The sequence below is a fragment of the Melospiza melodia genome, chromosome 1 (genome assembly GCF_035770615.1).
Source record: "Melospiza melodia melodia isolate bMelMel2 chromosome 1, bMelMel2.pri, whole genome shotgun sequence".
Taxonomy (NCBI): domain Eukaryota; kingdom Metazoa; phylum Chordata; class Aves; order Passeriformes; family Passerellidae; genus Melospiza; species Melospiza melodia.
This window is the reverse complement of record NC_086194.1, coordinates 174,253,811-174,281,076: the sequence shown is the minus strand read 5'-3', so window position 1 is coordinate 174,281,076 and position 27,266 is coordinate 174,253,811. Positions and strand designations below refer to the sequence as shown.

Genomic DNA, 27,266 nt, shown 5'->3' with positions numbered 1-27,266 from the left:
GGGTCCCGTACCCTTGTAGCGCTCCCGCACGTCCTCGTAGGCCTGGATGAAGTCCTGCTCCTCGGGCTCGGGAGGGGGCCCGGCGGCGGCCATGGCGGCGGGGGGCGGATTTGGGAGGGCGAGGGCGGGGGCCGCGGCCGGGGTCCGGCGTGCCCGGGGTGTCCGGCGTGTCCGGCGGCTCGGCGGCCCCGCACCCCGCGGCCGGGCAGGGGCACGGGACAGGGGACGGCACAGGGGACGGCACAGGGGACGGGACTGGGGACGGGGCGTGCCCCCGCCCAGCCCTTTAAAGGAACCGCCGGACACCGCCCCGAAGCGCGGAAACGGCGCCCACGGGCACGGCACCGACCCACGGGCACGGCACCGACCCACGGGCACGGCACCGTGGGGCAGGGCACCCCACGGGCCAGGGCACCCCACGGGGCAAGGAAAGTCCCCCAAGCCCCCCAAAAGGGTCACTCGGTGCTGGGGATGTGGCACTGCCCGAACCCCGATAGTGCTGACCCCGTTCGTGGGACACCCACGGGTGCCCAGAGGAGCGCGAGGGGTGGGTGATAAGGGACAGGGGCGGCAGGTGATAGGGGACAGTGTGGGGCTGGGGTCGCAGGTGATAGGGAACAGCGTGGGTCTGGGACACAGGTGGTGAAGGATGGGCTGGGGGTACCCGGTGCACCCCACAGCCGGCACAGGGGCCCCCCCGATTCTCACCCCGACCTCCCCACCCTCGCTCGTGGGGCAAACCCGGCGCCCCCTCCCCTGCTGAAAGCTCAGCCCCTCTCAGAGACCCCCGCGTCCCCTCCGGCTGGCGGGGACAGGGACATCACAGCCCCCGGATTTTTAAAAACCGAGGGATTTTCAAAGCTCCGTGTCCCAGTGCCACCTGAGGGGCACGGCCCCACCGCGGCCCCCACACCCCCCCCCCCCTCGGAGCTCAATCCCGGCCGTGGGCGAGCTGAGGGGGGGGGACACACACACCGGCCCCATGGGACGGGGCATCGTCATCCCTAAAAATAGACATTAATGCCCCGAAACTCGAGCGGGGACAGCGCGGGGGGGTGGGGGGGGCGGGGAGGGAGGGAGGCGGGGAAGGACAGGGAGGTGGAACGGAAATAGCCGGGGGGGAGGGCTCTGTGCCGCGGGGGGGCTGAGGGCTCTACGGGAGGGAAACGCTGAGCATTTTATGGGGATGCGCTGGCAGCTGTACGGGGACGGCCCGGCACGGCACGGCACAGCTCGGCACGCACGGCACAGCTCGGCTCGGCATCCTCCACCGCGGCTTCACTGCCCCGACCTCAGCACAGCTCCCAGCGCTGTGTCACCCCTCGATGTCCCGGCCCCCGTGGGACCCCCACGGCATCGCCCCCCTGGCCTCCAGACACCGCCGACCCCTCCATCCCCCAGAGCACCGGCTCACGTCCCAGAGTCCCGCACACATCCCGACCCTCACCCCCCACCTCAGCGGCTCATTCCGAGCCCCCCGACACGGCCCGACCCCCTCGACACGCCCCGGCCCCCCGACGCGCTCCCGCCCCCGGGCCGTACCTGCGATGCGGATGACGGCTCTCTCGGCGGGGTCCAGCACCGTCCCGTTGCCCGCGGCCGCCTTGGCGCGCTGGGAGCGCTGGTGCTTGCCCAGGTTCCAGGGCAGCGTGTCCCCGGCGCCAGGCGAGCCGCTGCTGCCACTCGAGCTCTCCTCCGCCATCGCCGCCGACCCCGGCTCCTGCGACAGAGGGACGGCGTAAGGGACCCCTGGTGCGGGGACCACGGCGTTCGGACGCTACGGACCCCCGGCACCGGGCACCCTGGCACCGAGACCACCGCATTGGTATGCTAGGGACCCCCGGCACCGGGCACCAGGGAACCCTGGTAGCGGGACCACTGCCTTCGAACGCTAGGGAGCCCCGGTACCAGGACGGCCACCTTCGTATGCTGGGGACCCCCAGCACTGGGCACCAGGGACCCCTGGCATCGCCACTGCCCTCTGGCTTCAGGGACCCCCAGTACCGGAACCACCGCCTTCAAACCCTAGGGACCCCCGGCACCATCACCTTCTTACGCTAGGGACCCCCGGTACCGGGGCACCAGGGACCTCTGGCACTGTCATCTCTTTCCCTCTCGCTCCAGGGACCCCCGGTACCGGGGCACCAGGGACCCCCGGCATTGCCACTACCTTACTTCTTGCTTCAGGGACCCCCGGGCACCGGGCACCAGAGACCCCTGGCATCGCCACCGCTCTCCTCTCCCTTCAGGGATCCCTGGTACCGGGGCACCAGGGACCCCTGGCATCGCCACCGCTCTCCTCTCCCTTCAGGGACCCCTGGTACCAGAGCACCAGGGACCCCCGGCACGGCCACCTCTTTCCCTCTCGCTTCAGGGACCCCCGGCGTCATCACTACCCCCCTTCTCCCTTCAGGGGCCCCCGGTACCGGGCACCAGGGACGCTTGGAACCTCCACCTCCTTCCTTCTCCTTTCAGGGACCCCCGGTACCAGGCACCAGGGGCCCCCACACTGCCACTGCCCCCTCTGGCTTCAGGGACCCCCAGCACCAGAGCACCAGAGACCCTCGGCATCACCTCCTCCTTCCTTCTCCCTTCAGGGACCCCCGATACGGGACACCAGGGACCCCCGGCATCGTCATTCCTCCCTCTCTCCCTTCAGGGACCCCCGGCACCGGGCACCAGGGACCCCCGGCATCGTCACCGCTCCCCTCTCGCTTCAGGGACCCCCGGTACCAGAGCACCAGAGACCCTCGGCATTGCCACCTCCTTCTCTCTCGCTTCAGAGACCCCCGGCACCGCCGACTCCGGCTTCTGCGGTAGAGAGGCGGTGCTAGGGACACCGGGACAGCAGCACCGGCGGCTCCCGGTGCAGCGCCCGGCGGAATCACCGGAACCCCTCGGGACAGCCCCAGGGAAGAGGGGTCCGTGCCAAGCCGGGCCGTGCAGGGCGCTGTCGCTAGGGACACGGTCCCCACGGGGCCACCGCGGCGAAGGGATGGGCAGGGAGCGGCGGCGATGGCTGGCCCGGCACCGGGAACTCGCCCGTAGAACCGCCCGCGGTGCCGCCGCAGCCGCGGCGCACACGGGTAGAGCAGGCGGACCGAAGGCGTGGGAGACGAGACCGCACCGGTGCACCGGGCCAGGCCGGCTCCGTGTCTCAGAGCGGCTGCGGGGTTCGGCCGGGGCTCGGCCGCGGTTCGGGCGGCCCGCGGGGTCGGTACCAGCTGCAGCCCCTCGGTGCCGGGAGCGCTCCCAGGAGAGCGGACGGAGGCTGACGGGAGCGATGACTCCGTGATGCCGGCACCTCCGTGATCCTGCCCCCTCCATGCCGGCACCTCCGCCATCCCGCCTCCATCATCCCGGCACCTCCGTGATCCCGCCCCCGCCATCCCGGCACCTCCGCCATCCCGCTGCCTCCGCTCCGCCGGCATCTCCGTGATCCTGCCCCCAGCATCCCGACACCTCCGCGATCCCGGCGCCTCCGCTATCCCACCGCAGCCCCGGCGCCGGCTCGGGCTCGTTCCCCGGGGAGCACGGCAGCACCGGGCGTTTGCCGCGGCCCAGGCGCCATTTGCAGAAGCTCCGAACCCCGGAAAGTCACCGGGCCTGGCACCACCGGGCCCAGCACCGGGACCCACCGGCATCACCGACACCACAGCGCTCGGCCCTCCCGGCGCCCTGGGACCCCGGAGTGACCGATATCACCGGCGCCTCCAGACCCACGGCATCCGTAGCACCGCCAGACCCAGGGGATCACCGGCGCCCCCAGACCCACGGCATCCGTAGCACCGCCAGACCCACGGCATCCCTAGCACCGCCAGACCCTCGGCACACCGGCACCCCCAGACCCATGGGGCATCACGGGCACCCCCCAGACCCACGGGTATCACCGGAACCCCCAGACCCATCGGGCATCAGCGGCACCCCCAGATCCACGGGCATCAGCGGCACCCCCAGACCCACCGACATCACCGGCACCCCCAGACTCACGGGCATCACCGGCACCCCCAGACTCACGGGCATCACCGGCGCGCCCAGACCCACCGGCATCACCGGCACCCCCAGACCCATCGGGCATCACCGGCACCCCCGGCAGTGGGGTGGGCGTGGGGAAGAGCTGGGGGGCGGGCGTAGGGGGCAAAGTGAGGGGGAGCAGGCGGGGGCGGGCGTGGGGCACAGCGCGGTGCCAAGCCTGAGTCAGCGGCTCCATCGCCCACGTCCCCCGAACAGCCCCTCCACCCCAGGCCTGGCGCCGCCTCCCCGCACCGCAGGGGGATCACAGGGACCCCCGCGCCCCCAGACTCGGGTCTGAGCACCCAAACACCCCTCGAGCCCCCAGCACAGCCCTCCCGCACCACCCTCCACGCCGCATTTCCCCTCCCCTCCAGCCCTGCGGCAGCCCCGTAGCATCCCGCAATCCCCCCTCACCCCCGCCGCTCCCGGCCCCACGGGGGAGTGGGCGAGGGGGTCCCACGCCCGGGCACTCACCGAGCGCCACGATCTCCGCCAAGACGCGCCGGGGGGGCATGACCGGGGGGGGGGGGAAACGGCGCCGGCACCGGGAGGGCTCCGGAGGGGATGCGGCACCGGCGGGGAGCACCGGCACCGGTAGCGCGGGGGCTCCGGGGGAAAATGGCCCCGGGGGCTCCGCCCGCACCGGCACCGGCTCCGGCTCCGGCTTCGCGGCAGGGGCGGGGCGGGGGGCGGGCAGCGGGGGGCGCCTTATCGCAGCGCCCCACCCTCCACAGCCGCGCACCCCGCGGGGGAGGCACCCCCGGCACCCGGCGCGGGAAGGATTAACGCCGACCAGTGCTCCCAGTACAGCCAGAATGGGGGGCCAACCCCGGCCAGTGCTCCCAGTACAGCCAAAACCAGGGGACAGCACCGGCCAGTGCTCCCAGTACAGCCAGAACCAAGGACCACCCATGACCAGTGCTCCCAGTACAGCCAGAACCTGGAGATAACCCTGACCAGTGCTCCCAGTACAGCCAGAGCTGGGGGCTAACCCTGACCAGCGTTCCCAGTACAGCCAGCACGGCACGGGTTAACTGTGACCAGTGCTCCCAGTATAGCCAGCACAGCACGGGTTAACTGTGACCAGCGCTCCCAGTACAGCCAGCATGGCACGGGCGAACCCTGACCAGCGTTCCCAGTACAGCCAGCACGGAAGGGGTTAACTGTGACCAGTGCTCCCAGTATAGCCAGCACAGCACGGGTTAACTGTGACCAGCGCACCCAGTACAGCCAGCATGGCACGGGTTAACTGTGACCAGCGCTCCCAGTACGGCCAGCACAGCACGGGTTAACTGTGACCAGCGCTCCCAGTACGGCCAGCACAGCACGGGTTAACTGTGACCAGCGCTCCCAGTACACTCCGTACGGAACAGGTTAACCCTCCCCTGCACACCCAATCCGCAGAGGATTAACTCTCCCCAGTACATCCAGTATGGAGCGGGTTAACCCCGACCAGCGCTCCCAGTTCCCCGGGCAGGCAGGGGTTAACTGACCAGTACACCCAGTACACCCAGTCCGGAGAGGGTGGCTGTGACCAGCACACCGAATGCGGAGAGGGTTAACCCTCACCGCTGCAACCAGTGTGGAGAGGGCGAACCCCGCCCAGCGCTCCCGGCCGAGCCGGTCCCGCCCCGCGCTCCCGCAGGGAAGTCCCGCAGCCGCTCGGCACCGCCCGCCCTGCTGGGCGCTCAACTGTGGGCCCAGCACCTGCCCAGCACCGGCCCAGAACCGGCCCAGAACCGGCCCAGCACCTGCCCAGCACCGGCCCAGAACCGGCTCAACACCGGCCCAGCACCGGCCCAGAACTGGCTCAACACCGGCCCAGAACCGGCCCAGAACCGGCCCAGCACCGGCTCAACACCGGCCCAGCACCTGCCCAGAACCGGCCCAGAACCGGCACAACGCGGCCGCATCCCCGGCACAGCGCTGGCCCATCAGCGGCACGTCTGACGGCGGCCGGCTGCCGCATTCAGAGCCCAGGGGAGCGCGGTGCCGGAGGGCTGAGATGGGAGCCTTGGCACGGCCCTGGCACGGCCCTGGCACGGTGCTCACACCCTGCCGGCCAGCAGCCTCTCTTCTGGCCGCAGAACAGAGCACGGCTCCAGCCTCCAGCGCTGCAGCAGGATGGCTGGGGAGGCTGGGGAGCTGCGGATCCTCTGTGGGGAGATGGGATTAGGGACGGGGATCAGCGCTGGGAACCGGGGCTGGGAACCGGCGCCTTGATCCAGAGCTGGTGCTGGGAGCCAGAGCTGTTGCCAGGTCCCGGAGCTGGTGCCGAGAGCTGGAGCTGGAACCAGGAGCAGGAGCTGGTACCAGAAAAAGGCGCTGGAACCAGAAAAAGGAGCTGGAACCAGGGGCTGGAGCTGGAACCAGGAGCAGGAGCTGATACCGGGAGCTGGTGCCAGGAACCGGAGCCGCTACCGGGAAAAGGAGCTGGAGCGGAGGGCAGGCGTGTGTGCAGCCCCCCAGTGCGTGAGCACACCTGGGTGTGGTGGACACGGGTGGACACGGGTGTGTCCAGCCCCGGCAGTCACGCCCAGGTTCAAGCACCGCAGTGTGCACAGAGAACACACCTGTGCACAAACACACACACATATGCACTAGGGGGGCCTCGGGAGCTACAGAGACCCCCCGGTGCCCCCTGCCACATCCAGTTGCTGGCGTGCACAGCCCCCCGACCCCCAGCCCCATCGGGGCCATCGCCTGCCGAACTGACCCAGACAGCCCCAGCACCACCGCACCCACCCCACGGGGCTCAGAGACCCCCGAGCCCCCGGAGCGGGGAGGCGTGAGGACCCCCGGGATCCGGCACCGGGGCAGCGCCGAGGTCGGGATCCTGTCCCGGTCCCTCTGTCCCCTCCGTGGTACCTGCCGTGAGGGGGACAAGGCTCAGACCCCCGCCCGCTCCCGCTGCGGCCGTACCGGGGCTGCCGCTCGCTCCGTCCGTCCGGATCCGGTGCTGGCGCAGCCGCTCCTTCCGCGGTCATGTGGCGGTGCCGGCACGGGCGCAGGGAGCGAATCCCCCGGCCAGAGCCGGACAAAGGGCCCTTTTCAGCCGCGCTGGGCCCCGCGGGCCCCTCGGCGTCAGGGGACAAAGGTCCGGCACGCTTGGCACCGGCAGCGCCGGGCACTCCCCGCCCGGGGCACCCGCGGGGCGCGGGGCACCGGACTCTGCAGAGGGGGTGGGCGTGCGGCCAGGACCCCTCCCGCACCCCCGACCCTCCGGGCTCTCACCTCCATCCGCCAGCGCTCCGCGGGGAGCGGGGCTGGCGCCACGTGCGCGGGGCTGGCACGGCTGGCACGGTGCCCGCCGGGATCCCAGCGCTGGCACACGTCAGCGGGGCTGGCACACGCCGGCGCGGTGCCACCGCACCCTGCCCGGGAGCCGCCTGTGCCCGCGGGCCCGGGGCCGCTGGTGTCACCCTTGTGCCCACTCCCTTGTGCCGCTGGTGTCACTCTTGTGCCCACTCCCTTGTGCCGCTGGTGTCACCCTTGTGCCCAGCCCGTGTGGGGTCCCCAAAGGGGCGCGGGGGTCACCAAGACCCCCAACCCTGCCCTCACCCACCTGGGGCATCTCAGCGGGCAACAGGGCACACTGGGCACCCCCGCCTCACCCTGCCGCTGCCTGCTGGAGGGTCTTACCCGGTGGGCAGCAGTGCTGGCAGCACTGCCCACGGCGGGGGCTCTGACCAAACCCACAGGGTGGGCACCGGGGTCCCCCCAGCACAGCTTGGGGTGCAGGTGGACAGAGGAACAGGCAGGGAGCAGGGAGAGAGCAGGTGAGGAGCAGGATGGATGCAGGTAGGGTGCAGGGAGGAAGCAGGTGGGGAGCAGGGAGGAAGCAGGGAGCACGATGCAGGTAGAGAGGAGGTAAGGAAGGTGGGGAGCAAGTAGGGAGGGGGCAGGGTGCATGTGGGAAGCAGGAAGGGTGCAGGGAACAGGCAGAGGTGCAGGTGAGGAGCAGGGAGCAGGTAGGAAAGAGGCAGGGAGGAGGGAGGAAGCAGGGAGCAGGCAGGGAGCAGGATGCAGGTGTGGGGAGCAGGCAGGGAGCAGGTGAGGAGCAGGAAGGGAGCAGGATACAGGTAGGGTGCAGGCAGGGAGCAGGTGAGGATTAGGATGCAGGTAGGGAGGAGGCAGGGGGCAGGTGGGGAACAGGAAGGGTGCAGGGAACAGGCAGAGGTGCAGGTGGGGAGCAGGGAGCAGGTAGGAAAGAGGCAGGGAGGAGGGAGGAAGCAGGGAGCAGGTGAGGAGCAGGCAGGGTGCAGGGAACAGGCAGAGGTGCAGGTGGGGAAGCAGGATACAGGTAGGTGCAGGCAGGGAGCAGGTGAGGAGCAAGAAGGGTGCAGGGAACAGGCAGAGGTGCAGGAGTGGCCAGGTCCAGCCCTGGGGTGGCCCAGAGCCACCACCCCACACAGCCACCTCACTGGGGGACACAGCACCCACACACAGCCAGGCTCCTGCCTGACCCCACTCCCAGTGCTCCCAGTTGGGTCTGGGACGCCATCCACCCCAATGCCAGCGCTCCCAGTTGGGTCTGGGACCCCATCCACCCCAATGCCAGTGCTCCCAGCTGGGTCTGGGACCCCATCCACCCCAATGCCAGTGCTCCCAGTTGGGACTGAGACATTCCCCCTATTCCAATGCTCCCAGTTGGGTCTGGAACTTCCCCTCCTCTCTCCCAGTCCCCCCTCAATCCCAGCCATGCAAAAGACTCCAATTGATTAAAAATTCCAAATTTTATTTTCAGTTTTATTCTAAATTTCACTGGTGTCACACAGGTGACCCAAAGTCCTCCTGCCCACCTGCTGCCCTGGCACGAGGGTGCCCAGGAGTGTCCCCAAGTGAGGATCCCCCCACTGTGAGCTCCTGGACAGGGCAGGAACATCCCTGCACACCTTGAGCCCCCAGACACCGTAACCCCCACTTTGGCACCAGTGCCAGGGGACGCCGAGAGGGTCGTTGCAGCAGAGCCCCCGCCGGGGGGCTCAGAGGGGGCCCCCGTGGCGGCTGCAGCAGGTGATGAGGTACTGCGGGTAGGCCTGGGTGTCGTTGAAGATGACGAAGATGTCGGGCTGCCGCGGGTCATCCACCACGCTGTGGTAGCGCTGGGGCGCCCCGGAGCCCTCGCGCGGAGGGGGTGCCCGCAGCTCCCGCCGCCCGGCCGTGAACTCCCCGGTCAGCACCTTGGCCATGAAGATGAACTTGGTGCCGTCGGCGCTGGGCGGGGAGTAGCGGTCCCGCGCCGAGATCGCCGCACGCACCGCGAAGTAAACGCCGCGGCCGTAGAGCGTGGCTGCAGGACGGGCATCAGCTGGGGCACGGGGGGTGTGCCGGTGGTACCGGGAGCACATCGGCACCCTGGGGCCACATTGGCACCCTATTCCACACTGAGGGCACTGTGCCCACCTTGGAAACCCCTTCCCATGCACCTGTGATCACCCTGTTCCTGTGCAAATGGCACTGTGCTCACCCCACCACCCCATTCCACACCAAGGGCACTGTGCCCACCTCACCACCCATTCCACACCGAGGGTGCCATACCCACCTTGGCACCCCACTCCCATGTACCCATGAGCACCCTGCTCCTGTGCAAATGGCACCATGCCCACCTTGGCACCACCACCTTGGCCACCACCCCCTTCCCATGCACCCATTATCACCCTGTTCTTGTGCAAATGGCACTGTGCCCACCTCTCCACCCTGTTCCTACACCAATGGCACCGTGCCCACCTTGGCACCCCACTCCCATGCCAATGGCACCCGGTGCCCTCTTCTCACGGTGCTGTCAGCATCATGCCCACATGGACACCCTGTACCCATGCCAATATGACACCGTGCCCCCCTTGGTGCCCTGTTCCCATGCCAATGACACCATGTCCCCCCTTAGTGCCCTGTTCCCATGCTGATGGCACCATGACCCCCCCTTGGTGCCCTGTTCCCATGCCAATGACACCGTGCCCCCCCTTGGTGCCCTGTTCCATGCTGATTGCACCGTGCCCCGCCTTGGTGCCCTATTTCCATGCTGCTGGCACCATGCCCCTCCTTGGTGCCCTGTTCCTGCACCAAGGGCACCCCTGGTCACCCCCCATGTGCCTGGCACTCACCATTCTTCCCACAGAAGCTGCGGTTGAAGCCGTGCAGGCAGATCTCGCAGCTGGAGGCCTTGGTGGTGCCGTGGAAGAGGACGCGCTCCACAACGGTGCCGGCGGCACAGGTGCGCTTCACGCTGCCCTTCTTCAGCTGGTACTGCTTGTACAGCACTGGATGGATCAGCTTCTGCACCTGTTGGGCACCGCCGTGTCACTGCTGCGCCACGGGGACACCCTGGGGGTCCCCTGCGCCCAGCCCCACCTGCACGATGCTGATCTGGCTGTGCAGCTCCTCCAGAGTGCTGCAGAAGTGGCGCACCGTGTCGGCGAACTCCTCTGAGTCCTCAGCCAGCACCATCAGCCGCACCTCCTCCTCCAGCCCAGCCACCTCTGGCCCTGCCATACACGGATAAAGCCCTGGTGAGTGTGGGCACAGCAAGAGGCACGGCTGGCCCCATGGCACCCACACGCACCGAGCAGGAAGAAGGCGCTGTCCAGCGGGGGCTGGCTGCGGCAGACAGGCACGGCGCGGGCGCTGCCGATGTCAAACTCCTCCATGCGCTCCAAATCCACGGTGAAGGGCCGCCCATCCAGCACCAGATCCAGCCGGCGCTCCTGGTGCGACCAGGCCTGCTCCAGCAGCGCTGCTGCCTCGGGGGCATAGGGCACAGCGGTGCCAGAGGGGTCCCAGCGCACCCAGTGCGCGGTGGCAGCGGTGGCAGTGGGATCAGCGGTGGCAGTGGGGTCAGCGGTGGCACCATGCCCCGGCAGTGGCAGACGGTGGAGCAGCAAGGCGAGCTCTTGGGCAGCCAGGGCCGTGTACTCGGCGAAGCCGTGCAGCGTGGCGGTGTCACCGCGCAGACTGAGCTGCACGGTGTGCCGGCACCGCAGCAGCGCCAGCGCGCAGCGCCCAGCAGCTGGCAGCGCCCGCAGCCGCTCGCTCGCCACGTCCTGTGCCCGCAGCCGCCCCGCCAGCGCCCGCTCCAGCTCCCGTGCTGCCGCCGAGGCGTCCTGCTCGGAGGAGCAGAACAGCGTCACCCGTGCCGTGTCCGCCGCCAGCAGCGCCTCCTCCAGCGAGGCCTCCCGCGCGGCCAGCAGGCTGGCATCCTCCTGGGCCTGCTCCTGCTCCTGCTCACGGCTGTAGGAGCTCAGGGACAGAGCGGTGGCGCGCGCCAGCTCCTCCTGCTCGTGCCTCGCGTGGTCCATGGAGAACTGGATGGCCAGGGCCATCTGCACCTCCTCTTCCTCCTCCTCCTCCACGCCGGTGTCCGACAGCAGCTCCTTGGCACCATCACCACCGGCCGCACAGATGAACGCGGCGTTGGGGTCCCACTCGTCACCAGGGAGGGTGTCAGGCCATGGGTCGGGGCTGCCACGGCCGTCGGTGTCGCTCGGGCGCAGTGCTGCCAGCAACTCCTTGATCTCCTCTGTGGGAGCAGCGGGGTGTCAGCCATGAGGCCCCACCACCATGTCCTGGGGAGGACCAGCACCTGTGGCCTCCTCATCCCACCGCAGCACCCACAGAGCGGGCACCAAAGTGTCACCCTCGCCCCTCACCTGCGCTGGAATGGAAGCCGTGGTCACCCCCATCACCATCGCCATCAGCACCGGCATTGTGGCCCTCAGGCAGGTCCTGGTGCCAGGAGCGTGGCCGGGGCTCCCTGCTTGGGGGCAGCAGCTCCTCCAGCTGCAGCTGTGGGGATCAAGGGTGGCATCACCAACGCTGCTGTGGCACAGCAGGGACCAGCACAACGGCACCCACTTGCCAGACCCCTCCCTCCCCACGAGGCTGCACCTGGGGATCTGGAGGGCTCCAGGGTTCACCGTCCAGCTGGATGACGCATTGGAAGCGGCTCTCCAGCTGCTGCAGCAGGCTCTGCCCAGCCGGGTCCCGCAGGAAGCGGGCAACGCCGGGGAAGCTCAGGGTTGTGGGGTGCGAGACCACAGAGTCCAGCAGGCTCTGCAGGAAATCCACCATGGCCTGGCACCGGCCAAGCTCCCCGCTCACCTGTCAGCAGAGGGGCAAAGGGTCAGCACCTGGGCACCAGCGCCTGCCCAGCTCCCCACTCACCTGCAGGCAGCGTGGGCAGCACCACGGGGCTGGCAGCCCCTGGCACAAGGATGTGTTGTGAGCATGAGGAGGTGGGAGGGCAGCAGAGACCCCTGCCCACACCTGCCTGCACCTGCCCACACCTGCCTGCACCTGTCTATACATTCCTGTACCTACCTGTACCTCCCTGCTCTGCTGCCTGCACCTGCCCACACTGGTCTGCACCTGCCTGCACTGCCCACACCTGCCTGCACCTGTCTGTACCTGCCTGCACCTCCTTGAACTGCTGCCGGCACCTGCCCACACCCCTGTCTGCACCTGTACCTGCCTGCACCTACCTGTACCTCCCTGCTCTGTGGCCTGCATCTGCCCACACCTGCCTGCACCTGCCCACACCTCCCTGCACTGCTGCCTGCACCTGCTTGCACCTGCTCACGCACCTGCCTGCACCTGCCCACACCTGCCTGTACCTGCCCACACATGTCTGCACCTGCCTGTACCTGCCCACACCTGTCTGCACTTGCCTGTACCTGCCCACACCTACCTGTACCTGCCCACACCTACCTGCACCTCCCTGTACTGCTGTCTGCACCTGGCCACATCTCCCTGCACCTGTACCTGCCTTCACCTGCTTGTACCTGCCCACACCTGTCTGCACTTGCCTGTACCTGCCTTCACCTGCCTGTACCTGCCCACACCCCTGCACTCGATGCTCTTTAAGGCCTCTTCCAACCTAGTCATTCTGTGAATTCCACAACTTCTCCTGTTCCTGCCTGCAGCTCACCCGGAAGCCAGAGATGTCCCCCCCCTCCAGTGGCAGCAGGGACACTTCGGGGACGCTGCTGAGCACGTCCTGGTAGTGCTGCTGCAGGTAGCGCACGGCTCCCGGCTCCGCTGGCACCAGCGCCTCGTCCTGCACCGACACTGCTGACACCGGCTCTGGCACCACCACCGACATGGGCCTGGGGGGCTGGGCCTGGCTGGGCACGGCCCCGAGCCCCTCTGTGTCCTTGTCCCTGCTGGGGAAGGTGGCTGGGGGCTGCCCCGGCCCCGGGTGTGATGTTGGCACTGTTGGCGCTGGCGCTGTGTCCGGTGTGGGGTTCGTGTGTGCCACAGCAGGGTCTGAGGTTGGCACTGAGTCCGACGGGCAATCTGTGTCCAGCAAGGGCTCCCTGACCAGCAGGGGCTCCGTGTCAGGAGGAGAGGCTCTGTCCGGAGCAGGGACAGCGTCCGGGGGCACGTCCGTGTTCTCCTCCAGCAGCTCCAGGAAGGGAAAGTGGGGGGTGAGCTCCAGCACCGTGTCCTGCAGGCGGTGTGGCCTCTGCAGCACCCGCTCTGCGGCTGTGGGGACAAAGGGACGGGCAGCTGGTGGCACAGAGCGGCTCCCTGTGCTCCTGTGATCACCCCGTTCCTGTGCAAATGGCACCGTGCCCACCTCGGCACCCCCTTCCCATCCACCCATGATCACCCTGTTCCTGTGCAAATGGCACTGTGCCCACCTTGGCACCCCTTTCCCATGTCCCCATGATCACCCTGTTCCTGTGCAAATGGCACTGTGCCCACCTTGGCACCCCTTTACCATGTCCCCATGATCACCCTGTTCCTGTGCAAATGGCACTGTGCCCACCTTGGCACCCCTTTACCATGTCCCCATGATCACCCTGTTCCTGTGCAAATGGCACTGTGCCCACCTTGGCACCCCCTTCCCATCCACCCATGATCACCCTGTTCCTGTACAAATGGCACTGTGCCCACCTCACCACCTCATTCCACACTGAGGGCACCGTGCCCACCTTGGCACCCCATTCCCATGCTCCCACGATCACCCTGTTCCTGTGCAAATGGCACCATGCCCACCTCACCACTCTGTTCCCTCACCAAGAGCACCGTGCCCACCTCAGCACCCCATTCCCATGCCCCCATGATCACCCTGTTTCTGTGCAAATGGCACCGTGCCCTCCTTGGCACCCCACTCCACACCAAGGGCACCGTGCCCACCTTGGCATCCCATTCCCATCCACCCATGATCGCCCTGCTCCTTTGCAAATGGCACTGCGACCACTTCACCACGCTGTTCCTGCAGCAAGAGCACCGTGCCCACTTTGGCACTCTGTTCCCGCACCAAGGGCACCATGAGCACCTTGGCACCACCCCATTCCCATGCACCCATGATCACCCTGTCCCTAAGCAAATGGCACCATGCCCACCTCACCACCCCATTCCATACCAAGAGCACCATGCTCACCTCACCACCCCTTTCCACACTGAGGGCAATGTGCCCACCTTGGCATCCCATTCCCATACACCCATGATCACATGATCACCCTGTTCCTGGGCAAATGGCATCGTACCCACCTCACCACCCCGTTCCAGCACTGAGAGCACTGTGCCCACCTTGGCACCCCATCTCACACTGAGGGCACCATGCCCACTTTGGCATGCCATTCCCATCCACCCATGATCACCCTGTTCCTGAGCAAACAGCACTGTGCCCACCTCACCATCCCATTCCACATCAAGGGTACTGTACCCACCTCACCATCCTGTTCCTAGACCAATGGCACCATGCCCACCTTGGCACCCCATTCCCACGCCCCCACCATCACCCAGTTCCTGTGCAAATGGCACCGTGCCCACCTCACCACTCTGTTCCCACATGAAGAACACCATGCCCACCTTGGCACCCCATTTCTGCACCAAGGGCACTGTGCCCACCTCACCATCTCTTTCCACACCAAGGGCATCGTGCCCACCTTGGCACCCCATTCTCATGCACACATGATCACCCTGTTCCTGGGCAAATGGCACCATGCCCACCTCACTACCCTGTTCCCACACCAAGGGCACCATGCCCACCTCACCACCCCATTCCATACTGAGGGCACTGTGCCCACCTTGGCACCTCATTCCCATGCACCCATTATCACCCTGTTCCTGTGCAGTGTGCCAGTGTGCCCACCTCACCACCCTGTTCCCGCACCAAAGGCACCTTGGCACCCCATTCCCATGCGCCCATGATCACCCTGTCCCTGTGCAATCAGTCCTGGCTCCCTGGCACCATGCCCTCACCTGCCGGCTCCTGGAAGGTGACGATGGCCCCGTGCCCCCCTGGCAGCACCTGCACGTCGCTGACGCGGCCGCCGTCGCTGCGCCGGTTCTCAAAGTAGAGCTCGAGCAGGTCCCGGCCCGGCGCCGTCCCCAATGCCCTCACCCGCACCGCGGGGCTCCGTGGTACCCGCAGCAATGCCAGTCCCCGCCGCCGTGCCCGCTGCTCCGCCGATGCCAACTCTGGGGCACGGGCAGCGCTGGCACCGCGTCCCCATGGCCGTGCCATTGCCCCCACCATGGCCATGCCACTGTGTCTCCATGGCCGTGCCACCGTGCCCCCACCATGGCCCTGCCACTGCTCCCACCATGGCCGTGCCACCGTGTCCCCATGGCCATGTCACCACCTCCACCATGGCCGTGCCACCGCCCCCACCGTGGCCATGCCATCGCCCCCACCATGGCTGTGCCACCGCGTCCCCATGGCTATGTCACTGCCTCCACTGTGGCCATGCCACTGTCCCTGCCATGGCCATGCCACCGCCCCCACCATGGCCATGCCAGTGCCCTCACCGCGGCTATGCCACTGCCCCCACCATGGCCGTGCTACCACATCCCCATGGCTGTGCCACCGCCCCCACCATGGCCATGTCACTGCCCCCACCATGGCTGTGCCACTGCCCCCAATATGGCCCTGCCACTGCCATCACCATTGCTGGGCTACTGCCCCCACCATGGCTGTGCCACCTCCCCCACCATGGCCATGTCACCACCCCCACCATGGCTGTGCCACCCCCGCCACCATGGCCGGGCCACCGCCCCCATGGTGCTGTCATGCCCAGGGTTTGGGCACCTGGCAGAACCCGCGCCCCAAAATGCCACCCTGGTGTCCCCCCAAGATCATCAGCCCACTCAACACTCCCACCCCTGGCACCAGGGCACCTGGCAGATCCCATACCCCAAAACACCACCCCGATGTCACCCCCAGACCCCCCAGCTCATCAGCCCCCTGCCCCCCAATACTCCCATCCCTGGCACCAGGGCGCCCAGCAGAACCCATGCCCCAAAATGCCACCCTGGTGTGTCCCCCAGAACCCCCAGCCCATTAGCATTCAAGCCCCCCAACACTCCCACCCCCGGCACCAGGACACTCGGCAGAATCTGCACCCCAAAATGCCACCCTGGTGCCCCCCAGTGTCCCCAGTCCCACCTGGGGGGCTCAGGGGCTCCTGCAGCCGCAGCAGGCTCCAGCCGGGCACCGAGCCCTGGCACAGGGTGACAGTGCCAGGGGACACCCCCAGCAGGGTCCCCAGGTGCTCGGGGGGGGTCCCGGGCTCCAGACCCCGCAGCAGCAGGTGGGAGGGGTCCCAGGGGGGGGCCGGGCGCACCCCCAGCTCGGCCCCCCCGAGCCTGTGGCTGCCGTGGGCCAACACGTTCTGTGCGTCTGGGGAGGGAAGGCAGGGTCACTGGGGGCTCACCCAGCACCCCTGCGACCCCCGGGGGCACAGCACCGCTCACCAGTGCTCCCAGTAGGGCTGGGAACTCCTCAGCCCATCCCAGTGGGACTGGGAACCCCCACACCCCATCTCAGTGGGGCTGGGAACCCCCACATCTTATCCCAGTGGGGCTGGGAACCCCCACACCCCATCCCAGTGCTCCCAGTGAGGCTGGGAACCCTATCCCAGTGCTCCCAGTGGAACTGGGAACCCCCACACCCCATCCCAGTGCTCCCAGTGGGGCTGGGAACCCTATCCCAGCGCTCCCAGTGGGACTGGGAACGCCAAATACCACCCCAATGATCCCAGGAGGACTGAAACCCCCAAATCCCCTCCCAGTGCTTCCAGTAGGACTGGGATGGTTACACACTCCATCCCAGTGCTCCCAGTGGGACCGAGATCCCCAAATCCCACCCCAGTGCTTCCATTGCAACTGAGACCTCCAAATCCCACCCCAGTGCTCCCTGTGGGACTGTGACCCCCAAATCCCACCCCAGTGCTCCCTGTGGGACCGGGACCCCCAAATCCCACTCCAAAGCTCCCAGCTGAACCGGGGCACGCCCCCCTGCCCACGCTTACCCTGGGGGTCCTCGAAGGTGAGGAAGAGGAGGGGCCCGAGGCGCTGGCAGCTCTGCACGGGCCCCCCGCCCGAGCGCCGCCGGCTCTCGAAGTACAGCACCAGCAGCTCCTCGGGGGCGTCGGGGGGCACTCCCCGCACCTCCAGCACCCCCCCGGCCATCCTGGGCCACACACACGTGTGGGGCTGGGGTCCTTTACGCCCCCTCCCTCCCCAGCCCGCTGGGACGCCCCGTGACCCCAAGCCCCCTCCCCAAACTCCCCGTTCGTGCCCCTCCCCGGACCGAGGGTCCCCTCGGCCCCGCGTCCCCGGGGCGGGACCCCCCTTTAGCCCCGGGACCCCCGCCCCAGGGCGGGACCCCTCGATCGCCGCGCACCTCCCCAGCCCCGTGGGGGTCCCACACCCCCCGACACAGCCCCCCCACCCCGCACCGGATCGGGACCCCCCGATCGCCCGGGGCCCCCCAGCCCCATGGAGGTCCCACACCCCCCGGCAGGGTCCCCCCACTCCCCGCGGGGCAGGGCCCCCCACGCACCGGACGCTGCGAGGCTCCGCCCCGGCCGAGAACAGAAACCGAAACGGGACCAAAACGGGAAGGGGAAGGGCGGGGGGCGGGACCGGGGTGGGGACACGGGACAGCCCCCACGCGGGACGCGGCGACGCGGGGCCGTCCTGCAGAGGGGGACTGGGGACTGCGGGAGCGGCCACACGCGGGACACGGGAGCAGCACCACGGGTGACAAGTGACTGTGCCTTGTGCGTGACCGGCCCCACGAGTGACCGGGGACACGGAACTGACCCCAGAGGTGACAAGGTAACACGGCAAAAGCCCCACAAAGGTACACGAGAATGACGTAGGCGCATGGGCCATCCCCAGGGGTGACAGGGGGACATGTGGCTGTCCCTCGCGTGTCACCGCGGGCGCGTGACCGTCCCCAGGAGTGACCAGGGGGCACAGAACTGACCCCAGAGGGGACAAGGGGACACCAAAAAAGCCCCACAGAGTTACACGAGAATGACGTAGGCACATGGGCCATCCCCAGGGGTGACAGGGGTACTCTTGGCTGTCGCTTGTGCATTACCGGGGGACTTGTGACCAGCCCCAGGAGTGACCAGGGGACACAGAACTGACCCCCGACATGAGAAGGGTCACGAGATAAGCCCCACGAGTGACCAGGGGACACAGAACTGACTCCAGAGGTGACAAGGGGACACCAGAAAAGCCCCACAGTTACATGAGAATGACGTAGGTGCACAGGCCATGCCCAGGGGTGACAGGGGGACACGTGGTTGTCCCATGCGCGTCACTGCGGGCGCGTGACCGTCCCCACGCATGACCAGGGGACACGGGACTGATCCCAGAAGCGATAAGGGGACATGGAATAAGCCCCAAGAGGTACACAAGAATGATATGGGCGCACGGGCCATCCCCAGGGGTGAGAGGGTGACACGTGGCCGTCCCCTGCGCGTCACAGCGGGCGCGTGACCGTCCCCACGCGTGACGCGGCGGGGCCGGGGCCGCCCGCGCCGAGTGCGCCCTTCCGCCACCAGGGGGCGCTCTGCTGCACGGCCCCCTTGGCCCCGCCCCCAAATAGGCCCCGCCCCTCATCAGCTCCTGTGGCCTACGCGGCATTAGCGGGCCGGGCCCCGCCCAGTCCCCGCCCCCTGCAAAGCCCCGCCCCGTGCAGGCCCCGCCCCGCCCGGCGCGCAGCGAGCGGACCCCGCGCAGCTCGGCCCGGCCGGTGAGCGGGGGGCGCGGGGGGATCGGGGGGTCCGGGGCTCGGGTGAGGGGTACCGGCGGCGAGCGAGGGGTTCGGAGGCTCCGGAGGAGCCCCCGAGCGCAGTTCCCTCCGCCGCTTCCCGCTGCCGCAGTCCGCAGCGCACGGGTTCGGTGCGAGGCGGGGGGGGGTAGCGGGGCGGGGGTAGCGGGGCCGAGCGGGACCCCGCGGCCGCGGGCACGGCGGGGGTCTCCGGGCCGCTCCCCCCGCGGCAGCGCTCGGGGATTAGGCTCGCTGCTGCCGTAAATAGGCCGCGCCGGGGCTTTACCGAGCGTCAGGGCAAAGCGGCTTACGGGACTCGGAGAGAACCGGGGGGGGCGGCGGCACCCCCGCAACCCGTGATGCGGGAGCACCTGCACCCCCGCAACCCCGCCCGCCGGGCTGTGGGCATCCCTGCGCCCCCCGCACGCCGTGCTGCCGGCTCCCCCGCGTCCCCCGCACGCCGTGCTGCGGGCACCCCCGCACCCCGTGATGCGGCCCCCCCGCATCCCCGCAGTCCGGGTGCGTTCACCCCCCGCACCCTGCGAGCCCACAGCGCCCGCACCCCATGGCCCCGCTCGGGGTGCCCCCCGTGCCTCCATGTGGGGTGCGCGCCGCGGCCCCTGACCCCGTTCAGGGAGTCTCCCGTGCCCCATACAACCCAGGAATGCCGAGGCCCGAAATGCGCCCCCCGCCCGGTGTCGGTGTCGGTGCCGCCCCCGCGGCGCCGCAGGGCCGGGCCCCCCCCGTCCCGCCGCCCGCCCGGGGCGCGGGGCCGTCACGCGGCCGCCGTGGTTGCGCCACCGGCCGGCGCTGCCCGTTGGCCGGGCCGGGGTCGCTGCGGCACCGGAACAGCGGCGGAACCGCTTGGGCACCGCCGCCTGCCAGGCTGCGGCACCGGCAGCGAGCCCGCACGGGTACCGGTGCCGGTACCGCACCGCCGAGTGCGCGATCCCCGCCTAGGGCGCAGCCGCCCCTCCCGCACCGCCCGGTTTTGTAACCGGGCTCCGGGAGCGGGGGCGGCCCCGGGGCTGCGGTGGAGCCCGCCCGGCTCGATGCGGTGGGGCCGCGGCCTGGGCACGGGCCTGGCAGGACGCCGCCGCTCGCGGTGACGGCCCAAGGGGGCAGTGAAGCAGCGCCGGGGCTCCCCCGCAATGCTGCCGGTAATCGCGGCCGGAACCGGGCCCGCACGGCGATCCCAGCCCCGCTCTCCGCCCCGCGGCCCCCGACCCGCACCCGGTCCCGCACAGCGATCCCAGCCCCGGGGCTGTTGCCATGGCAACGGCCTCACCGCCGCCATCTTGTGCGGGCACGGGGGCGGGGGGAGCGGGATGGGACCCCCCCATGGCGGGGACCCCCATTCTGGGCATCCCTGAGTGAGGGACCCCCATCCCCAGCATCCCCTGAGTGGTCACCCCAATACTGGAGCATTCCCTGAGGGAGGGACCCCCATCCCAGGGCAACCTTGAGTAAGAGACCCCCATCCCCGGGCATCCCCCCAGTGTGGGACCCCCATCCCCGGGCATCCCCCGAGCAAGGGACCCCCATCCCAGGCATCTTTGAGTGCGGGACCCCCATCCCAGGGACATTCCTGAGTGAGAGACCCCCATCCTGGGCATCCCCCGAGTGCGGGAATCCCATCCTGAGGCATCTTCCAAGTGATGGGCCCCCATCCTTGGGCATCCCTGAGTAAGGCACCCCCATCTCAGGCACCCCCCGAGGAAGGGAACCCCATCCCAGGTGTCCCTGAGTGAGGGACCCCCATCCCCGGTGTCTCCGAGTGCGGGGACCCCCATCCTAGGGACCCCCATCCCGGGGCATCCCCCGAGTGAGGGACCCCCATCCTGGAGCATTCCACGAGTGAGAGACCCCCATCCTGGGTGTCCCTGAGTAGAGACCCTCATCCCAGGGCATCTCCCAGATGGGACCCCCAGGGTGGAGGGTGATGGCCATGGCAGGCTGATGATGGCCATGGAGGGGTGATGGCCATGTGGGGTTTGATGGCCTTGGGGGGCTGATGGCCATGGGGGTGATGAGGAACGGGGTGACAGCAGTGGGAGGGTGATGGCCATGGGGGGTTTGATGGCCATGGGGGGGCCGATGATGGCCATGGAGGGGTGATGAGGAAGGAAGCCATGTGTGGCTACTGAGGACAGAGTGATGGCTGTGGGGGGACAGCCATGAGGGGCTGATGGCTGTACTGGGGGGGAATGAAGATGAGGGGGATGAAAGCTGTGAGGGGTGATGAGGAGGTGGGTGACAGCCATGGGGGACGATGCCACCATCTCTAACCCCCTGTCTCCCCCCGCAGCACCAAGGCGGCCGCAGCCTGCGCGCCACCATGTCCCACGAGAAGAGTTTCCTGGTGACGAACGACGGTTTCGGGGGCCAGCAGCCGCCCGCGGTCCCCCCAGCGTACCCGCAGCCCCCGTACCCCGTGGCCCCGTACCCCCAGCCCCAGTTTGGCCCCACGCCCTACCCGCAGCCGGGCTTCACGCCGGGGCCGGGGCCGTACCCGCCGCCGGGGCCGTACCCCCCCGCCGGGCCGTACCCCCCCGGGCCGTACCCCCCGCCCGGGCCTTACCCCCAGGGCCCCTATGGGCAGCCACCCTATGCCCAGCCCCAGCCCATGGTCCCCGGAGACCAGGACTGTAAGTACCGGGAAAAGGGGGGTGGGGGGCTGCAAATGGGCTGGGGGACCTCCTGGCTGTCACACAGGGGTGTGTGACACACCTGGGCTCCTGTCTGAGGCTGGGGGTTCAGGTGTGTGGGGCAGCCCCTGGGTTGTTACATGGGGGTGTGTGGCACACCTGGGTGTCACATGGGGCTGTGTGTGTGACACACCTGGGCTCCTGCCTGAGGCTGGGGGTTCAGGTGTGCAGGGCAGCCCCTGGGTTTGGGCACTGAGGGAATCCCTGGGGGGCTCTCTTGGAGGGGGAGCAGCGCAGACAGTGGGGGGGTCTGGCAGCTCAGGGGGCTCAAGTGGGGCAGCAGGGACCCCTCTGTGGCTCCTGGCTGCTGTCCCACAGATCCTGGGGGGCAGCTGGGGGACTGTGCCCACTGGGGATGGACCCTGGAGGGAGGGACGCTGTCCAGAGCCGTGCCAGCTGTGACCCATGGCTTTGTGGAGCTCTCCCTGTAGCTCCTGGCTGCTGTCCCACATGTCCTGGGGGACCATGCCCACCAGGGATGGTGCTGGCATGCCCAGAGCTGTGCCAGCTGTGACAGCTGGCTTTGGGGGACACAGAGCTCCACTCCCTGTGGCTCCTTCCCAACAGATCCTGGGGAACTGTGCCCACTGGGGACAGCATTGGCTGTGACCCTGGGAGGGGTGACACTGCCCTGAGCCATGCCAGCTGTGACACCTGGCTTTGGGGGAGCACTCCCCATGGCTCCTGGCTGCTGTCCCACACATCCTGTGGGACCATGCCCACCGGGAATGGCACTGGCTGTGACCCCGTGAGGGGGGACACTGCCCCAAGCCATGCCAGCTGTGACACCTGGCTTTGGGGGACACTCCCCGTGGCTCCTGGGACCCTCCCAAGCAGTGTGCCCCCTCCCCACAGCCCCCCTGCACAGCACCTACCACGAGGACGGGCCCCCCTCCTACTATGACAACCAGGACTTCCCGTCGGCGCACTGGGACGACAAGAGCATCCGGCAGGCCTTCATCCGCAAGGTGGGACACGGGGGGCTCGGGGCGGGGTGCGGGGCATTGGGGGACCCCCCTGTGACCCTGCCCCCCGTCCCCAGGTGTTCCTGGTGCTCACGCTGCAGCTGACCGTCACCTTCGCCTTCGTGACCGTCTTCACCTTCGTCAAAGGCGTGCGGGGCTTCGTGCAGCGCAACGTGTGGACGTACTACGTGTCCTACGCCGTGTTCTTCATCTCCCTCATCGTCCTCAGCTGCTGCGGCGACTTCCGCCGCAAGCACCCCTGGAACCTCGTGTCCCTGGTGGGCTGGGGGCACGGCTGGATGGGCGTGGGGAGTGGGGGCATCCTGGGCCAGGGGCATGGCATGGCAAGGGCTGGGGAGTTGGGGCATCCTGGGCCAGGGACACGGCATGGCAGGGGTTAAGGGTGCTGGGCTGGGGGCGCATGGAGGGTTTGGGGGTGCCATAGTGGGTTTGGGGATGCTGAGCCAGGGGCACGCAGAGGGTTTAAGGGTGCTGGGATTGGGGCACGGGGAAGGTTTGGGGGTGCCATAGTGGGGCATTGGTGTTTCTGAGCCAGGAGCACACAGAGGGTTTAAGGATGCTGGGTTGGGGGCACATGGAAGGTTTGGGGGTGCCACGATGGGGTGGGTTTGGGGGTGCTGAGCCAGGAGCACACAGCAGGTTTAGAGATGCCAGGCTGAGGGGGCAGATTTGGGGTGCTGCTCCATGGAAGTGTTGGGGCAGATTTGGGGATTCCAAGCCAGGGGCACACAGAAGGTTGGGGGATGCTGACCCAGGGGGTACATGGCATGTTTGTGGGTGCCAGGCTGGGCACACAGGCCTGATGGGTTCCCCCTTTGCCTTGCCAGTCCATCCTGACTGTCAGCCTGTCCTACATGGTGGGGATGATCGCCAGCTTCTACGACACCGAGGCTGTCATCATGGCTGTCGGCATCACCGTCGTCGTCTGCTTCACCGTGGTCATCTTCTCCCTGCAGGTCAGCGCCAGGGCTGCCCCTGCTCCTGCCTGGGGGGCTCCAAACTAGGGGGGAAACACCCCAGTGACTCCCTCTGGGCTCCTGGGGGGCTGTGGGATCTCCTCTCATGGGCCTTTGGACCCCAGATGGGGGGTACAGCCCTCCCCAGCTCCCTGCTGGGTCTGTGGGATCTGAGCGGGGTGCTGACCCCTCCCTCTGAGCTCCCTGCGGGCTCTGGGGGCTCTACCCCAGGCTCTGACCTCCCCCAATCCCCCTCCCCACAGACCAAGTACGACTTCACCTCATGCCGGGGCGTGCTCATCATCTGCCTGGTGGTGCTCGTGCTCTTCTCCATCCTCTGCATCTTCATCCGGAACCGCATCGTGGACATCGTCTACGCCTCACTGGGGGCCCTGCTCTTCACCTGCGTGAGTCGGGGGGCTGGGACCCCCAGCTGCTGGTGGGGGGCAGTGCCACCAGCACCCCTGGGTGCTCTGGCTCCGTGGGGACACACAGGGTGTGCTTGGGGTGCCTGGTTGATTTGGGATTGGGGGATTTATGGGACCCGTTGGTTCCTCCCACCCCTGACACTGCTCCATCCTGCTGTTCCTGGAGGTGGACACGCAGGGTGTCCTTGGGGTGGATGGTGCAGGGTGTGCCTGGCTGGTTTGGGATTGGGGGATTTATGGGACCTGCTGGTTCCTCCACACTGCCCTGTCCCACAGTTCCTGGTGGTGGACAAGCAGGGTGGAGGGTGCAGGGTGTGCTTGGGGTGCTTGGCTAGTTTGAGATTGGGGGATTTATGGGACCTGCTGGTTCCTCCCGCCCCTGACACTGCCCCGTCCTGCAGCTCCTGGTGGTGGACACATAGGGTGTGCTTGGGGTGGAGGGTGCAGGCTGTGCCTGGCTGGTTTGGGCCTGGGGGATTTATGGGACCTGTTGTGCCCCATCCCGCAGTTCCTGGCGGTGGACACGCAGCTGATCCTGGGCAACAAGCAGCTGGCGCTGAGCCCCGAGGAGTACATCTTCGCCGCGCTCAACCTCTACACGGACATCATCAACATCTTCCTCTACATCCTCGCCATCATCGGCCGGGCCAAGGAGTAGCCGCCGCCCCCGCCCAGCCCCGCCGCTCGCCGCGGCCCCGCCCCGGTCGGGATCCCCTCCCCGTAGCCGGTTTTGTCGCCGTTCTCATCGCGTTCCCCGGCGGTTCCTGCCCCGCGGGGGCTCGCTGGTGCGGGGCTGCCACGGCCCCCCCGGCCCCCTGCTCCTCCCTGCTGTGAATACGATTTTCCTCCCCTACCCCACCCCGTTGCGTTGAACGCGGACTGGAAGCACTTTGGACCCCCCTCTGTCCTGTCCTGTCCCCTCCCTGTCACCACTCCAGCTGCGCAGGCAGGGGCAGTGCCAGCAGCACTGCAGATCCCCCCGGGCCACTGTCCCTGCCTGTCCCCACCCCAGGCCCCCCGTGCCACATTCCTGTGGCACCTCCAGCCATCCCCGAGGCACCGTTCCCACGTGGGTGTACCACCAGAACCCCTCGAGCCACTGTCCCTGTCTGTCCCCAGAACCCCTGAGCCTGTGGCACCCTCCTGCTCTGAGCCACTGTCCTCATGTGGAGACACTCTGAGACCCCCCAAGTCACCAGCCCCACCCATTGCCACCTGCCTGTCCCCACCCCCGTGCCACAGCCCCTCCTGTGGCACCCCCAGACCCCCCTGCCCTCCCCGCGTGGCCGAGGCCCCATCCTGGTCCTGCTGTTAATAAATTGTCTTGTTCATCTCCCACGGCTCTGGCTCCATCCCAGAGTGTCCTGCTGTCCCCACCACGTTCCAGCTGGGGTCGGGTGCCACCAGGGCTGAGGACAGCCTGGGGACAAGAAGGCTCAGGGTGAACCCCAGCAGGACCGGAGGAGGCAGCCAGGTGAGGTTGGGTCCTGTTTCCTGAGGCTGAGGGGAGGTTTAGGGTGGATAATGGGGAAATTCCTTCCTGGAAGGGGCTGTGCAGCCCTGGCACTGCTGCCCCAGGCAGGGCTGGAGTCCCCATCCCTGGGGGGAATAACAGATGTGTGTATGTGGCATTTGGGCACATGGTCTGGGGTGGCCTGGGCAGTGCCATGAGCAGTGCTGTACCCGCTGGGCTCAGAGGCTTTTCCATCCAAACCCAGCCATTCCGTGGTTCCTTGATGCCCAGTCCATCCTGGCAGCTCCTGGCACTCTCCTTGGCAGCTCCAGCCCTGGCCAGTATTTCTGTCTGCACATTCTCCCTCGGGAAAAATTCCCTGCTCTTCCTCTGCTGCTCCCAGGCCTCTCCTGTTTGAGAGTTTTAAGAGCAGCTTTTAAGGGTTTTAAGGTGGCACCAGCAAAAGGAGGTTTGAAATAAAGGCAAAAGCATGACAAGGTTTGTGAGCAAACCTCACTCAGTGGTTAAAGCACACAGAGACAAAAATCTAAAGCTAAAATCACCCTGGTCTGACTCACCCAGATCTAAAGGGTGAAAGATCCCAGGGGAACATGCCAGAAGTCATACCCCAAACAGAGAGCTGAGGAGCAGGCAGCAGGCAGGGGCACAGGAGGGCACGGGGGATGCACAGGGACAGGGTTATACCTGTGAGAAATGCCCTGGGAGCTTGGAAAGGGCTCAGGGACAGGGTTACACTGTGGGAAATGCCCCAGAAGCTCAGGAAGGGCTCAGGGGATGCACAGGGACAGGGTTACAGTGTGAGAAATGCCCTGGGAGCTCGGGAAGGGCACGGGGGATGCATAGGGGCAGGAACAGGGTTACACCTGTGAGAAATGCCCCGGGAGCTCGGGAAGGACACAGGGACAGGGTTACACCTGTGAGAAATGCCCCGGGAGCTCGGGAAGGGCTCAGGGAAGGGCTCAGGGAAGGGTCGGTGCCTCTGCTCCTCTGCAGGGCTGAGCCCCAAGGGCCGGGGGAGCAGCCCAGGCTCGGAGCACAGCGAAGGTGAGGCCTCTCCCAGGGAATGCCAGGCACAGCCCAGGGGCAGGAGAGCTCCAAGGCTCCCAGGAAGCGTTTGCAGGTCACAGGAGAGAGGGTGGACTTTGGTCATGGCCGTTTTCCATCTCGGCTGCGATTCAGGCCGGGAGATCTCTGGAAGTTCCGCAGAGAAAATGTTCCACTTGTGTTGTTGTTCAGGCAAGAAAAATAAGTTCCCAAGGCCGTTTTGTTAAAGGAGGAGCTTGTTATCCATGCAGCAGGAATTCCTAGGAGCAGACTGTGCTCCTGATAAGCTTGGGAGGAGCTTGGCACGCAGGTGCTGCTCGTTGGGGACTGATGGCATTTCTGAGCTCACAGAGCAGTGTGTGGGGTGCAGCACCCCAGATCCATCTCCCACCTGTCTGTTCCTGGGGCTCCACATCCCACTGCTCTGTTCCTGGGGTCCAGATCAAGCCTTTCCTCTCCCAGGGCTGCCTGTCTGTCCCCTGTTCCTCTCCCAGGACTGCCCAGGTCACTCTCTGTCCCCAGGTCCCTCTCTGTCCCCTGTCCCTCTCTGTTTTCTGTCCCTCTCCATTCCCTGTCCCTCTCCCGGGCTCCCTCTTTGTCCCCTGTCCCTCTCTGTCCCCTGTCCCTTTCTCGGGGCTCC

The 27,266-nt window shown here is 67.8% G+C and overlaps 3 protein-coding genes across 5 annotated transcripts in view; 1 reads left to right on the top strand and 2 right to left on the bottom strand.

Annotated features, from left to right (window-relative positions):
* The window catches only part of LOC134419370 (plectin-like), a 98,736-nt gene extending 97,019 nt beyond the window's left edge, over positions 1 to 1,717 (bottom strand). Inside the window, exon 1 of the mRNA XM_063158507.1 lies at positions 1,543 to 1,717. Within this exon, the coding sequence (XP_063014577.1) occupies positions 1,543 to 1,702 (160 nt within the window). The 5' untranslated portion in view covers positions 1,703 to 1,717. The remainder of the gene's footprint in view (positions 1 to 1,542) is intronic.
* A 7,014-nt stretch (positions 1,718 to 8,731) lies between these two features.
* Positions 8,732 to 19,536, bottom strand: PARP10 (poly(ADP-ribose) polymerase family member 10). Its single transcript, XM_063158392.1, has 12 exons — positions 18,897 to 19,536; positions 17,807 to 17,963; positions 17,274 to 17,434; positions 16,409 to 16,642; positions 15,223 to 15,441; positions 12,938 to 13,494; positions 11,899 to 12,111; positions 11,661 to 11,796; positions 10,577 to 11,530; positions 10,366 to 10,499; positions 10,119 to 10,296; positions 8,732 to 9,307 (listed from the first exon to the last, which is right to left on the bottom strand). The coding sequence occupies exons 1-12, from the start codon at positions 19,534 to 19,536 to the stop codon at positions 9,000 to 9,002; spliced, it is 3,891 nt and encodes a 1,296-aa protein (XP_063014462.1). The 3' UTR covers positions 8,732 to 8,999.
* Positions 17,935 to 25,446, top strand: GRINA (glutamate ionotropic receptor NMDA type subunit associated protein 1). Of its 3 annotated transcripts, none has more exons than XM_063175543.1 (7): positions 17,935 to 18,084; positions 21,339 to 21,678; positions 22,594 to 22,706; positions 22,781 to 22,981; positions 23,552 to 23,680; positions 23,944 to 24,087; positions 24,617 to 25,446. In XM_063175543.1, the coding sequence occupies exons 2-7, from the start codon at positions 21,369 to 21,371 to the stop codon at positions 24,764 to 24,766; spliced, it is 1,047 nt and encodes a 348-aa protein (XP_063031613.1). In that variant the 5' UTR covers positions 17,935 to 18,084; positions 21,339 to 21,368; the 3' UTR covers positions 24,767 to 25,446. The 3 variants fall into 3 exon arrangements, with proteins under 3 accessions (XP_063031613.1, XP_063031621.1, XP_063031630.1); XM_063175551.1 differs by having other exon boundaries at positions 17,947 to 18,109; XM_063175560.1 differs by lacking the exon at positions 17,935 to 18,084 and adding an exon at positions 18,966 to 19,012.
* Positions 25,447 to 27,266: the final 1,820 nt, after the last annotated feature.